The sequence below is a fragment of the Glycine max genome (assembly GCF_000004515.6).
Source record: "Glycine max cultivar Williams 82 chromosome 5 unlocalized genomic scaffold, Glycine_max_v4.0 Gm05_scaffold_79, whole genome shotgun sequence".
NCBI lineage: Eukaryota > Viridiplantae > Streptophyta > Magnoliopsida > Fabales > Fabaceae > Glycine > Glycine max.
Genome location: NW_024464664.1, coordinates 1 through 17,664, shown reverse-complemented (window position 1 = coordinate 17,664; position 17,664 = coordinate 1). Strand labels below are relative to the sequence as shown.

At 33.5% G+C, this 17,664-nt stretch overlaps 2 protein-coding genes across 4 annotated transcripts; both read left to right on the top strand.

Annotated features, from left to right (window-relative positions):
- Positions 1-1,965: 1,965 nt before the first annotated feature.
- LOC100784581 (lysine-specific demethylase JMJ18) lies at positions 1,966-10,573 on the top strand. Of its 2 annotated transcripts, none has more exons than XM_006580171.4 (12): positions 1,966-2,603; positions 2,785-2,871; positions 4,106-4,177; positions 4,376-4,453; positions 4,544-5,056; positions 5,146-5,367; positions 5,873-6,034; positions 7,420-7,788; positions 7,960-9,013; positions 9,112-9,215; positions 9,479-9,676; positions 9,865-10,573. In XM_006580171.4, exons 2-12 carry the CDS (start codon positions 2,830-2,832, stop codon positions 10,225-10,227), a joined length of 3,177 nt encoding a protein of 1,058 aa, XP_006580234.1. In that variant the 5' UTR covers positions 1,966-2,603; positions 2,785-2,829; the 3' UTR covers positions 10,228-10,573. The 2 variants fall into 2 exon arrangements, with proteins under 2 accessions (XP_006580234.1, XP_006580235.1); XM_006580172.4 differs by having other exon boundaries at positions 1,967-2,752; positions 2,839-2,871.
- A 3,706-nt stretch (positions 10,574-14,279) lies between these two features.
- On the top strand, positions 14,280-17,611 carry LOC100784045 (subtilisin-like protease SBT2.2). 2 transcript variants are annotated; one of them, XM_041013672.1, is made up of 6 exons: positions 14,280-14,817; positions 15,147-15,306; positions 15,473-15,593; positions 15,675-15,870; positions 16,354-16,449; positions 17,398-17,611. In XM_041013672.1, exons 1-6 carry the CDS (start codon positions 14,552-14,554, stop codon positions 17,594-17,596), a joined length of 1,038 nt encoding a protein of 345 aa, XP_040869606.1. In that variant the 5' UTR covers positions 14,280-14,551; the 3' UTR covers positions 17,597-17,611. The 2 variants fall into 2 exon arrangements, with proteins under 2 accessions (XP_040869606.1, XP_040869605.1); XM_041013671.1 differs by having other exon boundaries at positions 14,283-14,817; positions 15,473-15,870.
- The last annotated feature ends 53 nt before the right edge of the window (positions 17,612-17,664 follow it).

Here is a 17,664-nt window from a genome sequence, read left to right as displayed (position 1 = left end):
CCCTATTATTATAGTGTTAGATTCTACGACACACCACTACTTCATGTGGTATGTGGTGCACCATTGTTAATACTCTTTAGATTAATATATAGTGAATCTTCTTATTTCTTATCATGGACTCTCCACATTTGATCGCTGCTCCTCCCTTGATTAATACCTTTGGTTGTCGTTGGTCTCCATTTGGTTCCTTCTTTGACCATTTTCTATGGGGGATGTAGTGGAGTTAAGGTTGATGATGATGGTGCTGCCAAGCATGAGGTTAATGGAGGGTCCGCCAAAGGTGACAAAGAGGGAGAAGAAGCAGAAAAATAAGTGGCAATTCTGTCCCCAAATTGCCTTTGAAGGTGATGCACAACGAAGAGTGGTACCATGAAGAAATAGTAAGGATCAGATGTGTGGAAAATCCATGATAAAAAAGTTGCACTGTAAATTAATCTAAAAGCTATTAACAATGATGGTGCATCATAGACCATATAAAACAATAGTGTATTATATTATCTGTTAAAAAAAGTCCAATACAATATTTTGAGAGGAAAGGGAAATACAAGCATGAGGAAAGGACATTAACTCATATGAGAGGGTGAGAGAAAGTGGGGGTTTTTTTTTTTTGTGGAAAAATAAAAGGAAGTTTTGAAAAAGTTAAAAGAATTTTTTTTTGGAAAAGCTGAGAATGCTGAATAAAAAATGAAAAAGGTAAAAACAATTATACTTTGTAATTAAAAAAGTAAGGAAATTGAAGTTATAAGATTGATTTTAGTTAAGAGAGAAGAAACATAACAAAAGATGGTGTGTTTCAATCCTTCTTCTTGCTAACAAAAAAGTTAACATATTAGATAATGACATTAACTTTTATAAAAAAGGGTAAGTAAAATTGTCAAAGAAAATTGTATGCTAAAAGATATTATCTATATTAAACTCATTTTAGATAATCGTTTTGAATATATTTTTTAAGCGTTGATTGTACTTTCTTTTAAGAAAATACTTTTCATATATTTTATTTTGAACATATTTGGATGTGATGGTTATACAAACATGGTTTTATCTGCCGAAGCAAAAGACAAATGTTGCAAACGCCAGTTTGTTGCGGAATGTGGAGGAGTAGGAAAGCCAACGAGTAAACCAAACGAGACTTAAGAAAGCAAGCCAAGAAAATGTGCCATTCATTTTGTGGTTCGTTGGGTTGTTTCATCACTTTCAGTTAATATTGCGCGCACTACACACCTTCACCTTTTAAATTAACATTCATTTAGATTACTTGATACAACTTAGACTACGAGGAATTTTATCAAAAATAAATCTACTAACAACTTTTTAAATATTTGAAGAATTTTATCAACGATAAATCCACTAACAAATTTTTAAATATTTTTTTATTATTAGATGATATGCTGAGTTAACCCATTCTTAGAAATTATATATAGATTATTCGTAGAAATTAATAAATATATCTTTAAACAATAAATATATTATGAAATCTTTTAAAATTATTGGATCTGTTTCTTAGTTCGATTTGAAATTTTTTTTTCTTTTTCTATTGCATTTCAAAAAATAATTAAGATTAATTATGCTGCCACGTTTATTATTATGCTATTAATACCTTTTATACACTCTCATAACAATAATGAAGCCCTGTAAAAAGAATAATGAAGTTATGAAAACGTGTAATGCTATTTTTGTGAGTTACTATGAATAATTTTAATTTATATGTTATTATTGATGATGATTGATACTAAAGGTAATAAATTGAATGTTATTAAGATTTAAATAAGTGATAAGATAACTCAATAAACTCATTGCTGGTATGAAATCGTTTATCTTCATTTTACAAAATTATCTTAGAAGTAGATAATAGTTAAGTTATTAAAATTTATAAAACGACAACAAATTTTATTAGAGCAAAAGTGTTGTCAAGTACACTTGCACGTCTTTCAGTGTAGAATCTCAGCCGCTTCCCGCTGCCACAGCAGACAGCAGTTCACTTTCTTTTGTGTCCCCTTATTTTCTCAAAGATTTTACAAGATTTGTTTTTCTTTTTCAGAATAACTTTTATAACTAGTTTTTAATATTAATATTATTGTCGTTTATTCGGTACAAAAAATTTATTATCATTATTAATGGAATTAAAATCTTTTTGTAGTGTAGTGTAACTGTGCAAGTACTGTTGTTGGGGTTTCACCTGGGACTTCGTATCCATCCCATTATTTTCAATAACTATTTATTTAATTTTGTTTCCCATTACACCTGTCAAAATATATTTACATGGTTTATATGCCCACTCTATTCTTTTGTTTCTATTTTTATCTTAAATAAAAGTGCCTCTACTACTATTTGATTTTGGGCATTAGAATTTAGAATCCAAGATTTGTAGAATTTTTATTCTTTTGCAATTTCACAACAAATTTTGGGGTTTGCTACATTCATGCATTGGTACATACATAGATACAATAAATAAAATAAAATATATATACATGCAATTGAATTTGCATTTGGGTTTTCGTTTGATTTGTGAAGGAATTTTCGTGGTTAATTCTTTTGTACGCAACTGCTTTGTTTTTCCTTCAGAACGTGGAAACAACTTTTCGGGGAGAATTTTGCTGCATTGTGTACGTTTGTGTTCTGCATTTGTTTTGTTGTTGTTGTTGTTTTTTAGCAGTTTTTAAGGTTTGTTTGGGGTCAGTTAGTTGGGTAATAGATAGATAAGGGAGAAACTGTTTTGTGGAATGTCTCTTTGGCTAATTGGGACTCTGATAAGGTTAGTTACAATGGTCTCTGTTCTTGTTGCAGTCTCAATAACTTATTCAATTGGGTTTATCTTTCATTTTGCATTGAATGAAACAGTTGAAATTGGCTGCAGAATCTCACGCCAAAGAGGTTGGTTCTTTCTTTTTTCTCATTTTGTGATTTAAATTTTAAACCTTGACAATGTGGTACGTGTTCTAGAGCGCTTTTCATTCATGTGCTGCTACTCTGTTCCAAATTTCCATCCTCTGTTGTTATGGATCATCACAAATTTCAGATCTTTTCTTTGTTTATCGAATTTGAAAACTGTTGTTATTTTTGTGTATCTTTTGCTTCCTTCATTCCTTTCTTTCTTTTTAGTCTTTTCTCATTATGTTTAAGACATTGTGATTGTGTGTTTTCGCTTGTGTCATATTTGATATTACTAGTTTAGTTCCTGTGCTAATTTCTGCTCCCCAGAAGGATGATGTTAATTTACTCAGGAATTGTAAACCCTTAATTTTGTTTTTACTGTAGGCTGTTCTTTACATGTTATGTGACTTTTCGTTTTTTGGGGTTTGGAAAGATTGGAAATTTCTCACCCTGGTGGTGGTGGCTGGTTTGTTTAGCTTTCTGGAATGTTTTATTATGTCTGGCATTGGATGGCCTAATCTTTTGATTGTTCCTGTTTTGTATTGAATTGCATTTACATTATTTGGTTTCAAGAGGATTGCATGCATTTGAACTTTGAAAATATTAATTTAATGCTCTATGAGTCTATCTTATTAAAGCTTAAAATATGAGGATGTTTTTTTTAGCTATAAAAATGTGATTAACTTAAATTTAGTTAATCTTTTTGTAACTGTTTGAAGTGTATTTATTCAACTATGATGTAAGTAACCTGAATGATGCCAAAGTACAAAAACCGTTTTGGTTTTACATTTGATACTGTTTTTTTTTTTAATACAAGATTGTATCCTGTTGTCTTTGAATTCTGAGAGCTATCTCCAACCTTGCATCAATGATGAGTCAATACTGCTAGTTGAGGCTTCAATCAAACTTAAATCTTTCTCATGGCATACACTGCTTATACCTTACCAGCATAAGCAAATGAAGGGCATCAATGTTGTATAACTTGTTTTAGAAGATTAGATGGCACTAACTGCATGATTGAGTTGCTGTTCTGCCTTTACCTGAAAATCCATATATTTTACATGATTTCTAGCTGGTGTAACAACATAAATGCTTGAAATTAAGCTGTTACAGTGTTTGAATCAATCCTTTGGAAAGGACATGTTGTGTTAAACTTTGCTAGACTTTGATGTTTCTCCCAATCATTTTTTATTGAGTCAACAAATTTAGCATTCATACATGTGATATTTTGCAGGATAATCCTTGTAGGCATAAACCAGAAATGGAAAACACACTTGAGTCTTCTGGCAGTCCACGGCATAGAAAGGTATTTAGCATGATCTACTGTGCTGTGAATGTGTCTTTGTATACTCTATGAAGTCAGATACTAATTTCAATCTTTTAAACATATTTCCTATAGATATCAGTTTGGATATTTTTTATGGTGAATAAATATCAGTTTGGATATTCAAAAGAAAAAATGATTTAAAAATTACTATGCATATATATCATTGTCATGTTGCAGATATCAGCCAGATGGGATCCGGATGAAGCATGCCAGCCTATAGTTGATGAAGCACCTGTGTTTTATCCAACTATTGAGGTACTTATAATTATCACTATCATAGTATTATAGTTTTTGGTGGTGTTTATATTGTATTTTGAATTAACTTTTTGTTTATACTCTAATCAGGAGTTTGAAGACACACTTGGTTACATAGCTAAGATTCGCCCCCAAGCTGAACCTTATGGCATATGTAGGATTGTCCCTCCAGCTTGCTGGGTACCACCTTGCCCTCTTCAGGAGAAAGATTTATGGGAAAATGCAAAATTTCCCACTCGTATTCAGCAAATTGACTTGCTTCAGAACAGGGAACCCATGAGAAAGAAAATTAGGGGAAGGAAACGAAAACGTAGAAAGCAGTCAAAGATGGGCATGGGTATGAGAACTGCCAAATCAGGTTCTGAAGCTAATGTTGCTTCTGAGCCTGAGGAGAAGTTTGGATTCCAATCAGGGTCAGACTTCACACTTAAAGACTTTCAGCAATATGCTAATGTTTTTAAAGATTGCTACTTTGGATTGAATGATGCCAATGAATATGAAAAAGTTAGTGATAGTAGTCACCAGCAGAGATGGAAACCCTCTGTGGAGGAAATTGAAGGTGAATACTGGCGAATAATAGAGCAACCAACTGATGAGGTTGAGGTACTAATTGCGGTTCGTTGATAATATCGTTAGTCTTACTGTCACATAATTATGCAAAAAAATTATATATTATTCTGTTATTTTTGAAGGTGTATTATGGAGCTGACTTGGAAACTGGATCACTTGGAAGTGGTTTTCCTAAGACATCTTCCTTAACTAAGAATGAGTCAGATAGATATGCCCTGTCTGGTTGGAATCTGAATAACTTCCCACGACTGCCAGGTTCTGCCTTATGTTTTGAAGGAAGTGATATCTCAGGAGTTGTAGTTCCATGGCTGTATGTTGGAATGTGCTTTTCCTCATTTTGCTGGGTAAGTAGTGAGAATTGCATTTTCTCAGTCTAAATCTATGCAAGAAACAAAGTTTAAGGCATAACAGATGATATTACTAATTTTCTTTTTAATCACTTTCTGTATCTGTCTGTGGAGTTATAGAGTTTAAGTTATTTGTCATGAAAGCTGACTTAGCTGAGTTGAAAATTTTAAAATCTGTCTGTTTTATAAAAAAATATAATTTAATTGAAGGTTCAGTGGAGAAAATAAAAGACTAGAACTAGTGTTAGACATAGACTAGAATCCAGATAGGGGTCGCTACAAACTGCATAATTATTGAATCATGTCTAATATAATAGAATTCTCAGTTTGCTTGCACTCTCAACATTTTTGGTTCCACTGCTTTGTGTGTGTTGATTTGTTTGAAATATTGATCTATAAAACAAGTAATATTGTCTTCAATTTTGCATTGCTTTTGTTTCAGATCTTCATACTTTCCAATAAAAACTAACACCTTTTTCTTGTTTCTTTCTCCTTGGAACAGCATGTTGAGGACCATCACCTCTATTCACTTAATTATCTGCACTGGGGTGACCCAAAAGTATGGTATGGAGTAGCTGGAAGCCATGCTCCAGGTCTGGAAGATGCAATGAGAAAGCACTTGCCTGATTTATTTGAAGAACAACCAAATCTACTCAATGAATTGGTATGCTACTTGGAATTGTACTTTCCTCCTAAATTTCAGTTTTTTGGTTGCCTTCATTCTGTTTCAATATAGAGATTTCATAAACAAACAGAGATTGTAGTTGATGCTAAATGTGTATTTTGTTGGAAGTTTGCTAGGAACTTTTAATGCCACCTGTGAAAGTTAAGAAACTAAAAACATGATGACATTTTGAAATCTTTAGACTTCAGAGTATCACTTCATGTTTATTTAGTTAAAGGCGTGACACTTTTGATTAGTTTAGTGTATGATACTTATATAGCGGAAGCTAGAGTTATTAGGTAATCAATTTATGAGTAAGGTAGAGAAGATTCGCACCCCCCCCCCCCCCCCCCCTTTCCCAGTTTATTCTCCCTGTGCTGGAGATGAAAAACTATTCTTGACCCTCCACTTGACAAAAGTTTTTAGGATATCCTTGACATAGTATTTGAGCCACTATGAACAAGTGATCGAGAGTATGATCCTAACTATTTTCACTAGGTATGGTGGACTTATGCACTATCCACACTTCAAGCCTTCGCTTACCTTGTGTGAGCCATCTTGTAGATATAAAATTGTTATAATGTTTCCACTTAATAACTTAAGCTTCTAGAAGAGTTAATCCTTGGCCTTCCCAAGAATCAAAGTTCACTAGTTCAGTATAGAATCTACCTGGTAAGCTCCTATTGTGTTTGGGATAAAGTGTTGATTAGGAGTAAGTATTGTCTAAACAACTTAATGTCTCCTGTAGAAAAATGTCCTGCGGTGATGTATACTGCACGGCACATAAGTTTCTGTAGACAAATGTCCCGTGGTAAGTGTCTTGGTCATATCATTTGGAATTAAAGTCAACAGGGGTTCAAATCACGGGTTTGATATGTTTCCAATCATCTTAAGGTTTGAGGGTGAACCTTCTCTTCGAGGGACAAAATGATATGTCCAAAAGGTTGTGAGGGTCAGGTTCAACCTAGTGTGGCTTATGCCTAATAATGGCTTAAAGCCTTAAATAGGGTATGGTTTGCGTCTAATGTAGGATGCTATATGTCAAAAGTTTCACCTTTGCCAATAGATCAAGCCTTTGGCATGGTGTAAACGCTCTTGGTTGTATAACCTGCATTTGTCAAGTTACCCTTAGTTCTTTACAAGTCCATTAAAGATTTTAAAATTATGGTACAGTTATCTGTTTTATGACCTTTCTCTCATTATGTAGTATGCTGAACTTTGACAGTTCTGTTTCTACCAAAGCAACACTATCTTATCTCTCCAGAACTCTAGCACATCTGTTCATCTCTCATACAAGTCTTAGATATTTTAGTTCTCTTTGTGTAGTAGATAGAGTTTGAGAACTGTATTATGATTCTAGTGGTTATGATTTCATCTTTGAGCAGGTGACTCAGTTATCTCCTTCAATTCTTAAATCTGAGGGGGTGCCTGTACATCGCACTATTCAGCATTCAGGAGAATTTGTTGTTACCTTTCCAAGGGCATACCACTGTGGCTTCAATTGTGGCTTCAACTGTGCAGAGGCTGTGAATGTGGCTCCTGTTGATTGGCTTGTGCATGGCCAGAATGCTGCCGAGCTTTACAGTTTGCAGTGCCGTAAGACTTCATTGTCTCATGACAAGTTATTATTTGGATGTGCTCAGGAAGCCATGCATGCCCTTGCAGAGCTAACTCTTCATGGAAAAGAAAATCTAAAATATATAAAATGGAGAAGTGCTTGTGGGAAAGATGGAGTTCTTACCAAGGCAGTTAAGGTAATGATTCTTGCATACTCTTTATCTTTGATCATAACCCACTCTCCACATATTTAAAAAGCTTTATGACACTTTGGTTGGCATTTATTATTTAATTTTAGTTCCCATGCAGATACCTGTTCTTCATTTCATTATTTTTTTTTCACATTTTGTTACCCTTATTTTTGACAGACAAGGATAACTATGGAAAAGGAAAGGCTTGACTGTCTTCCAACTCATTTAAAGATGCTGAGGATGGACAGTAAATTTGATTTGTTTGAGGAAAGAGAATGCTTCTCTTGCTTCTATGATTTGCACCTATCTGCCATAGGTTGCAAGTGCTCTCCTGACTGTTATTCTTGTCTCAAACACTCAAATTTGTTTTGCTCATGTGAAATGGACAACAGGTTTATTCTGTTTCGTTATACTATGAATGAACTAAGTACATTGGTTGAAGCATTAGAAGGAGAATCACATGCCATTGAAGTGTGGGCAAATAGAAACTCTGGAATGGTTTCTGCTAATGCTGAGGATGCTTGCATTTATAAACAAGATGTGGAGAGTGCCATTTGTCAAACCCAGAGTTACAAAGAAGGGAAAAACTCAACTTGTGCAGGAACTAATGATAAGTCAAATTCAACTATACTTAGTAGTTCTTACAGCCACATTTCAGCAGAATTAGTCCACTCAGAGTTTCACCATGAAACTTTTAGTGCACCATATGGCACTAAAGACTGTCATAAAGACAATTTGAATGAAAAAGATTTGGTAATGGACAATAAAGTTATGGTGGAGAAAGGAGGTTCTGTGGATTTGAATATTGATGTTATGTCTGGTGAACCTGAAAATTATTTTCTGCATGCTGCTGATTACCATCATAATAAGGGTGTTCCATATGTGGAAAAAGTCAGCTTTGCAGAGGCCAGAAAAGAACAAGACAACATGGAACCTGGGGCTGATTGTATTGCTGCCAAAGAATTTTCATCTTGTTCAAGGGATGTTCAAAATTCTTGTACACTTGATGGTTATAAATTGTTTGGAGTGGATCTGCAGATGCATTCTGATTCAGGAGAGCAACTCAACAGTGTATCTAAAATAGGTGACGCCGAAACCTCCAATACAAGTATATCGTTGACAAACCAAAGCTTCTTAATGCAGAAGTTTGGTATTTCTGTTGAGCCTGTAAATTTGGGCTCTGTTATTTGTGGAAAGCTGTGGTGCAGTAAGCATGCAATATATCCAAAAGGTAAGCTGCAGTGTAGGATCTTTTCTGGGGTTGTAATATACCTTAATTTTTTTTTTGTGGGAGTTTAACATTTCATTTGTTTTGGTAAATTTATGAAGGATTCAAGAGTCGTGTTAAGTTCTTTAGCATTCTTGATCCACCAAGAATTTGTAACTATCTTTCTGAAGTCTATGATGCTGGATTTCTTGGGCCTATTTTCAAGGTATTATTCCTGATGTTTCTGTTTCATGTTAAAATCATATCAAGTACTTTCTGCTTGTAGATTTATGTACTTCAAACCTATTTAATAATGTAAATAGGAGTTAGAGTTAAGGTGTACAGGGATCTGACAATCTTCTAACATAATATTAATGGAACTAAGTGATAGTTGATTTCTTGTTATTCTATTTTTACTTTTATGGTATTTGCATGGACATTTTTCAGTTGGAAGTATATTTCTTTCTCATTCAGTAAAATATATTTCAGGTTACCATGGAAGAACTTCCAAATGAGGCTTTCACAAACACCTCAGCAGATAAGTGCTGGGAATCAGTTCTTGACAGACTAAATCATGAAATCAAAAGGCAAAGGAGTCAAGGTGAAATAGAACTTCCTTCCTTGGAACTTCTGCAAAGCATTAACGGTCACAAAATGTTTGGATTCCTTTCACCATCCATTATTCAGGTAATGCAAACTCATGAAAGTTTAAGCTATTCACACCCTTGTTGGTTTATTCTTTTTCTAATATAGATTTATAGTCATACAGTTTGGAATTCGGATCTTATCTTTAGCCAGTTTTCTTGAACTAGTTTAATGTAGCTTATTATGTTCTGACTAATGATGTTTTAATCAATTCTGAAAAACTTTTCCAGGCCATTGAAGCTGAGGATCCCAATCATCAATGCGTCGAGTACTGGAATCACAAAGAAGTTGTCTCTGAATCTTCAGGCAGTGCCATTGATGACTGTAAGTTCAGTCATGGTTCAAGCAACTCCCTAGGTGATGCCAAGACCAAGCTTTTTGATGCTGGTTTGATAAGGCAGGAGCAAGATAGCATCATAGGAAGTTATGATTCTTTTGAAGAGATGAAATTGGTGCTACAAGGATTCTTGAAAAAAGCAAGTTCTGATGAATTAAGTGCCATGCATAAGTTATTCAGCTCTGATGCACAGTTCACTAAGTGCAGAGCGGAATTTGTGTCGCTGATAGAAGAAATCCAGAAAGCTTGTGCATAAAGTATAACATCTCAGCTCTGTCTGACTTTGGATAAGTCATATTTCATTTTAGTCCTTAGTGAGGTCCTTTCTTTCAGTGACCAATTGAACTGAAGATGATGCTGGGTGAAAGTCAAGATAAAATTTTGCTACTTGCTCGGTGTCAATAACTTAGATATGGATAATGACATTGACCCATTGTAGGTGCTAATGCCATTGATCCATTCCAACTTTCCTTTTGAGTTTATATTTACTTCTGATGACCTAGCCTGCAGCTTTGATGGTATTTTAGGTTTTACATCTTTCATCCTTAGTGATCTCCATACTCTCCAATTATGTATATAAACAGAAAAACAAATTTTACTGCTATATAAATGATGACAAGAGTAGGAACAATACATGGAGAGTTTGAAATTTGGAATAAGTTCCTTCTTGCTCAGAATATTGAATATCTGATCTTTCTTATTGATAGACATTGAATATCTGATTTTAGTTTGAAGCAAACAGCATTCATAAATCTCCACATGCTGTTTTCTGATTTGTAGGAAAGTTAGCTCTGTGTGGCTCCTATATAACTTATAATCCTCTAAGCAGAAACTAATTTGGGTTCAACCCCTGACTACATGTCACCAAGTCCCTTATAGGACTGCTTGATTTGGGATTAAATACTAGTCAGGTTAACCAGAAAAAGAAAGATTGAGCACTTTCGTAATCATGTTCTAATTTAATGAGATCATATTAAAGTAGCAATTGTCTATCAATATCTCAATGACACAGTCATAACTACCATAATTTTTCAGTATATTATGCTGAAGTAGTAATTATTGATCAATCTCTCAATGATATTGTCAAAAGCCATAGTCATATTAAGAGAGAGAGAGAGAGAGAGTTAAACTCGTTATGATTTTAGGAAGCAACAAATAGTTGCATTTGTACTAGACTCACCATGATTTCTTACCACCAAACCAAATACACTGAGTGGTATGCTCAAGCCTCAAGAGAAGGGCTATTGCATCCTATACCTATCATTGCATTCCAGAAAACCCATTTTGCATTTCGGAATGAGCTTTCCAGAATGCAATGGGAGGTGCAGGAAGCAATAGTGGGAGTGCTGGAAACAAATGCCCAAGAGAAGGGGTGGAGATGGGAAACAAGGAAGGAACGTTAATTGGACCAGCTCGATGGACAGGGGAGTGAGGAAATTTTGGGCCAGAGTCACGGGCTGGGCTGACAGAACATTAGTAATCTGGATTTGTGGAAATGAAGAAAGAGCTTAAATTTTACATTAGCAATAAACGAGTTTGAATAAAGTGAACACTGGAAAAAAAAATTAAAACAGATTCGATGGATGATTCTGAGGTGCCTCAAATGAGAGGAAAATTCTAGATAATGCGATCCTTAGCGATAATTGGACTAAGACGAGGGTATCTTTGGATAAACTTCTCCAAACTTATTTTTATAAGAAGAAAATTAAAAAAATAAAATGAATTTATTCATAAACTAAAATTAACTTATACATGAATTAAAAACCATTTTTTTAAAGAAATTAATGTAAGAAAATTTCTACAAATTAATTTATTAAATTATTTTTAAAAATTTCCTTCCCTTAAAAGTGCTTATAAAAAAGCTTATCCAGCCTTAAGATAATATAACACATAAATAAACAAAGAAGATACTTGTATAAATACTAACCCCAAATATTATAACATTACAATAAAATTTATTTCTAATTACTTAAGAAGACAAATTAAGTGGAATAGACTGTAAAACGAGATATTTCATATTTGATTTAAAACTAATTAGTAATAATGAAGATTTGTTATAAAATTTAATAAAAATATGACAATAAAACTATAAACTCTAAATTTAAGAGAGTGAAAGTAGAGAAGAACGAGAGAATTTTATGCCAATGATCGAGGTAAGTGTAGAAGCTTGACAGAGTTTCTCCCCGGTATTTTGATGTAGAAACTCTCAACCACTTTAATTTCGTACAATATATATATCTTAGTAGATATGATCAGTTTCAAGAAACTTTTAATATTGTGTTTTAAATCACTACTCATTTATATTTTCAAAGATAGGACGGATGTCACATAATCTTTATCTGCTATTATTAATATTACACTTATGTCTCGTTTATTTAGGTCTAGGTTTTTATCTTTTATGCATAGTTAGGACTCGGTTAATTTACCAATTTTGCTTCTTTTTTTTTTTTTTTAATGTCGTTTGACTATTGCAAATGTACTAAGGTACTTACTTGACATTGTCGAGGGTCTATATCTGTTGTTTGAGAAATGGTACGTATAAATCATTTGATATTATCTTTAATACTTTCTGATAAAAAAATATTTTTGACATTTTTTTTAGATGAGATTTTATAAATATTTTAGAATGAAAAAAAAGGAAACTAATTACAGATTGTGATTTGAAGGTCCAAAAAGTATGAAGAAAATAATAGAATCCTGAAATTTCGGAACTTCAAGGGATTGATACAAAATTGGAATTGGAACAGAATCTCACACCCAAAAGCCTTTTCTTCTGGTATTGGGGACACATGCACAAAGTCATCATTTGAAATAGAAAAGAAAGCCATACCATACTGCTGATGGTAGTAGCTAGAATCGGGATCTTTCGCCATTCGAAGAAGCACTTCAACAGATATTTTAAAAAGATTGTTCCTAAAGTGCAGAGAAAGATGGAATGATACCATGGCCTATCACTTTGACCAATGTTACCGGAAAAACCAGTGAGTTTATTTTTAAGTAAATAAATAAAACTATATATATTCTAAAATTAATAACTTATGAGCATGATATATTAGACTAAGAGAAGACACATCCATTTGCTAGACTAGAAAAAATTATCATCTTTTGTGAAAATTTATAGTAAAATTTACCTATTGCTTATCAACAGAAACATTTTTAATACTCTAACTCACGTTACAACTAACATGAGTACAAGACTTGATGAGATCTAATGGAGATTAGTTCTTAGTTTCTAACTGGGATACTCTAGTTAAAAAAAAAAAAAGATCAATGTAATGGAAGGAGATAAGAAAGTAATCTTATAAAAAAAAAGTATGTAAATAATATAATTGTGTTAAAAATAATCTATATTTTATCAGTCTTATCAACAACTTGTTAACCATATTTTATCAGTTTACTTCGCAGTAGTCATTGCACCTCAACTATATTTTATTCACAACCAAAAAGTTTCATATAAAACAAAACTTTATCAAAATGTGTTAGTCTTGCTTCAAGGTCTCAAATAGCCACCAAAGAAAAAAAAATTGAGGCATGCGTGGGTCTCATAATGATAACTAATCAACAAAGCAAAAAAAAAAATTCCAAAACATGCATTTTTAACTTAGAATGCTATGAGATAACACTTTTTGCTCCGGGTGGAGGTGCACTATCACTATGACATGTGCGCAAAGGCACTTGCACTTGAAATGCCACCGAACCATTATGTATCCACTTTCTTTGGGGCACAGCCAAAAAGCAGTGCCTTAAATATTTGTAATAATGTTAGGTTGAAGGCTACACGTACATGCCCCACTCAAACCTTCCCTTTATAAATGTTATCTAGATTTAGGTTTAGTATAGGAACATTCAATATTCCATAAGTCAGTATGCAGTGGATTGTGCAATCTCACATAATCTTAGTATAATCTACACTAAATTTTATGATAAAAAAGTTATAGTATAATTTTTTATATATAATTATTCAATTACAACTTATCATATATAATAAATTTATTAACTTTTAAAATAATAATCTTAAAATAATTTACTCAATAATTTATGATTTGATGACAATATAAAATTAATTTATATGTTATTGGTATGTAAATATTAAACTCAAATCTTATTAACATTTTTATTTGAGTCTTCTGAATACATTTTTTTATTGAATGAGATTAAATATGTGAAGTCCATTTTTTATTTAATAGATTTCATTTTCAATTTAGTTAAACTCATAAATTTCAACAATTAAAGAGAGGATGTATGTTGAGGCTTCTTGTTGAACAAATAATTCATGTATTTATTACTATGCTACTATACTATACTACTACTCCACACTATCACAGCACCCGAGATAGTTTAAGATTCTCCATACATACTTGACCTGTTAATTCCGAATCAACCTGCTTTAATATCATTGTTGAGTTGGCTCCACTTTCCACTTCCACTTCAGGCTTCAGAACAAGCTGCAAAACCTGACACAGCTTTTCAGTATTTACTCAACTTTCATAAATACTATTAAAGGTCAGCAAGTCTTACTGTTGAAGATGGCCTTTACTACGTGCTGCTGAACTGAACAATAGTTGTCATCACTCTTGTTCATGCTTGGTGGGGCTTTGGCTTTGCATTCCAAAACCCAAATGGAAAACATGCATTGGTCACAGCATACACATTTAGTGGTACTGTTTTTCTTGGGAATGGTTCTAATACCTTCCGTGTGTCAAAGTGATTCAACTACAGCTGTTTACATTGTTACTCTGAGACAAGCTCCTGCTTCTCACTATCATCATCATGAGTTAATCACAGTGGGCAACAACTCTAAACATGGTTCATCTGGGAGAAGAAGAACTAGAGTTCACAAACAAAGGTACCCCCCCATATTTGTTTTTAATGTTAACAAACTGTGTTCAAAGTGTATTAATTGTTACATTCCTTTTATAGCTGAGGATGAGGCTTCTTGTTGAAGTTATGTATTTGTGTTATGATGATAAGATGAACATTTGTTCAAATGATTGCCATAGTATCTACACATCTCGAAAACAAGTTTTTTGAAAACCTTATCATTATAGTATTTGTTTGATATTCTAAATTCCGGTACTTTGTACCATATTTTTAGTTTCCTCCAATTTTTTGACTTTGATGCTTAATTGTGCATTCATTTGAGAGATATGAATGGTCTTTTTTTTTTTTTTTCAGACATCAGAATGTTTCAAAGCCAGTTATGAAACGTGGTTCGTACTTTGCCCGAGTTCACGACTCATTGTTGAATAAAGTGTTTAATGGGGAGAAATATCTGAAGCTCTATAGCTATCATTACTTGATTAATGGATTTGCTGTGCTGGTTACCCAACAACAGGTATGCTATGGTTTTACTTTTCAACATCTTGATTGTGTCCTTATTCTGTGAAGAAATATGTGCTTCATTGTTTGAGTTGTTTCCATTTGTGCATATTTTGGTTTTTGTATTTGTGATCTGGTAAACTTCTTCAACCAACATGTTCTTGATTTTTGAAATCTTGAAGGCAGAAAAACTTTCAAGGAGAAGAGAAGTGTCCAATGTGGCTTTGGATTTTTCTGTGAGAACTGCAACCACACACACTCCACAATTTTTGGGTCTGCCACAGGGAGCTTGGTTGCAAGCAGGTGGGTTTGAAACTGCTGGAGAAGGAATCGCTATTGGGTTTGTTGACACTGGCATTGATCCTACACACCCTAGTTTTGCAGATGATAAATCTGAACATCCATTCCCCGTTCCTGCTCATTTCTCTGGCGCCTGTGAGGTTACGCCAGATTTTCCGTCCGGTTCTTGCAATAGGAAGCTTGTTGGGGCTAGACATTTTGCCGCTTCTGCTATAACCAGAGGAATATTTAACTCATCCCAGGACTATGCTTCTCCCTTTGATGGCGATGGCCACGGCACGTGAGTGTTTCGTGTTTCCAAATGAGTATTGTGTTCAAATGTTGTTAACCACAATTGGCCATTTGGTCCATTCTCCTCTTCTTTTTGTCCATATCAACAAATCTGTCTTTCTATAACTGTTATCTTTTTGAAGTTTATTTCCCTCTGCTTGAACTTTGATGAATCATTTCTATCTAGCTTCTGTTTATCAGAATTTTGAACTCATCAATTAGTTTTCCCCCTGTTTTGTTTAGCTTCACTAGTTTAGAAAGAAAATAAATATATTGAAAAATGGTCTGGAATTGCTACTCGAAAATATGGTTTTAGCCAATGCTTGAAAGTTAAAAATGAACTTACATATTCATGCCAGACTATCAATCATGTTTCTTTCATTCAAAATTTCAAAATATGATAGGTATTTGAATTAAGTGTGCCACAAAACTAAAACTTCACTTTACTTGTTTTTTCACTGAATGTCCATTCTGATATATCTATAACATACAGGCACACAGCTTCTGTTGCAGCCGGAAACCATGGAATTCCAGTGATTGTTGCTGGCCAAGTTTTTGGAAATGCTAGTGGGATGGCTCCTCATTCACAGTAACTAATCTTGAACTTTATACAAGTTAAAAACTCATGTGTCATTTTGAAAAATAATTGAAGATGAGATGAAATGGACCAATAGACTTGAAAGGGAGAAAAAAGAAGAGAAAGTTGATATCTAGTGATAGAAAGATGTAATTTATCTGAGAAACGCTTAATGCCTTTTGCTTTGCAGAGAAGTGCTCAACTAGGTGCTAAAGCTGAGTATCTATAATCTTAATGAGGGTTCCCTTGCATTGAGCTTCAAGATAACATAGGCTAGTATATCAATGCAGTTAAAATATTAGACCTGTAGATATTTATTACCTTGAAAGGGTATGTGGTTCTATGTATTAAGTCAGTGGTCTGTGCATCTAGAAGATTTTTCCATGTCATATTTACGAGATTGATTAAGTCTCAAAAGTTCAGGATGTTTCAGAGCATTTAAAGTCCGAAATGAGACTTGTAATATGATTTTCAGAAGTAAGGGGGAAATATTTCCTGTCTCTCAAAATTACAAGATTTCTACAAGAAAAACTGAAAGAAAACTCCTTCAATGGTTGGGCCAGGTTCAGAACCAAAATAGGTATCAGTCCTAGGAGATGGACCACTCCATTGTCCCTGTGTACATTACCTGCCATTCATAATTAAATTTTCCCCATATTTTGTCATATGCTCTACTTTATTTTCTGTCTATCACTTATCTCTTTTTCTTCCATGTGGAATGCTTCAATTCCATAGAATTGATCTCCATGTACAGTAACCGACAATTTTTGTAAATTTATTTGGCACTTGAAAAAGACTATAGAAAACTATAGTAACGGTGTATGTAATTCTTTTTATTCAAGAACAAAATGAAGAGTGGATCTGTTCTAACCTGGATTTCTAATAATTACATGCAAGCATAATTAATTTTTATTCTATATATGTAAACATTTGAATGCATTCCATTTCAATCTTTTACAGCATTGCCATTTACAAGGCACTATACAAGAGATTTGGAGGATTTGCAGCAGATGTTGTTGCAGCTATTGACCAGGTATCTGTGCTTTTGTATGCCATTCATGTGCCAGCAATATTTGATAATTTTACTTTAGGTCATTTGTTGACACTTGATATATTTTCTTGTTTTTATCATCTCAATGTTATCTCTTCCATTCTCTAGTACACGCCAATGTGATTGCTTGATTAACTAAATAATTATTTTTATCCATTTTTCAACAGACTGTTTAT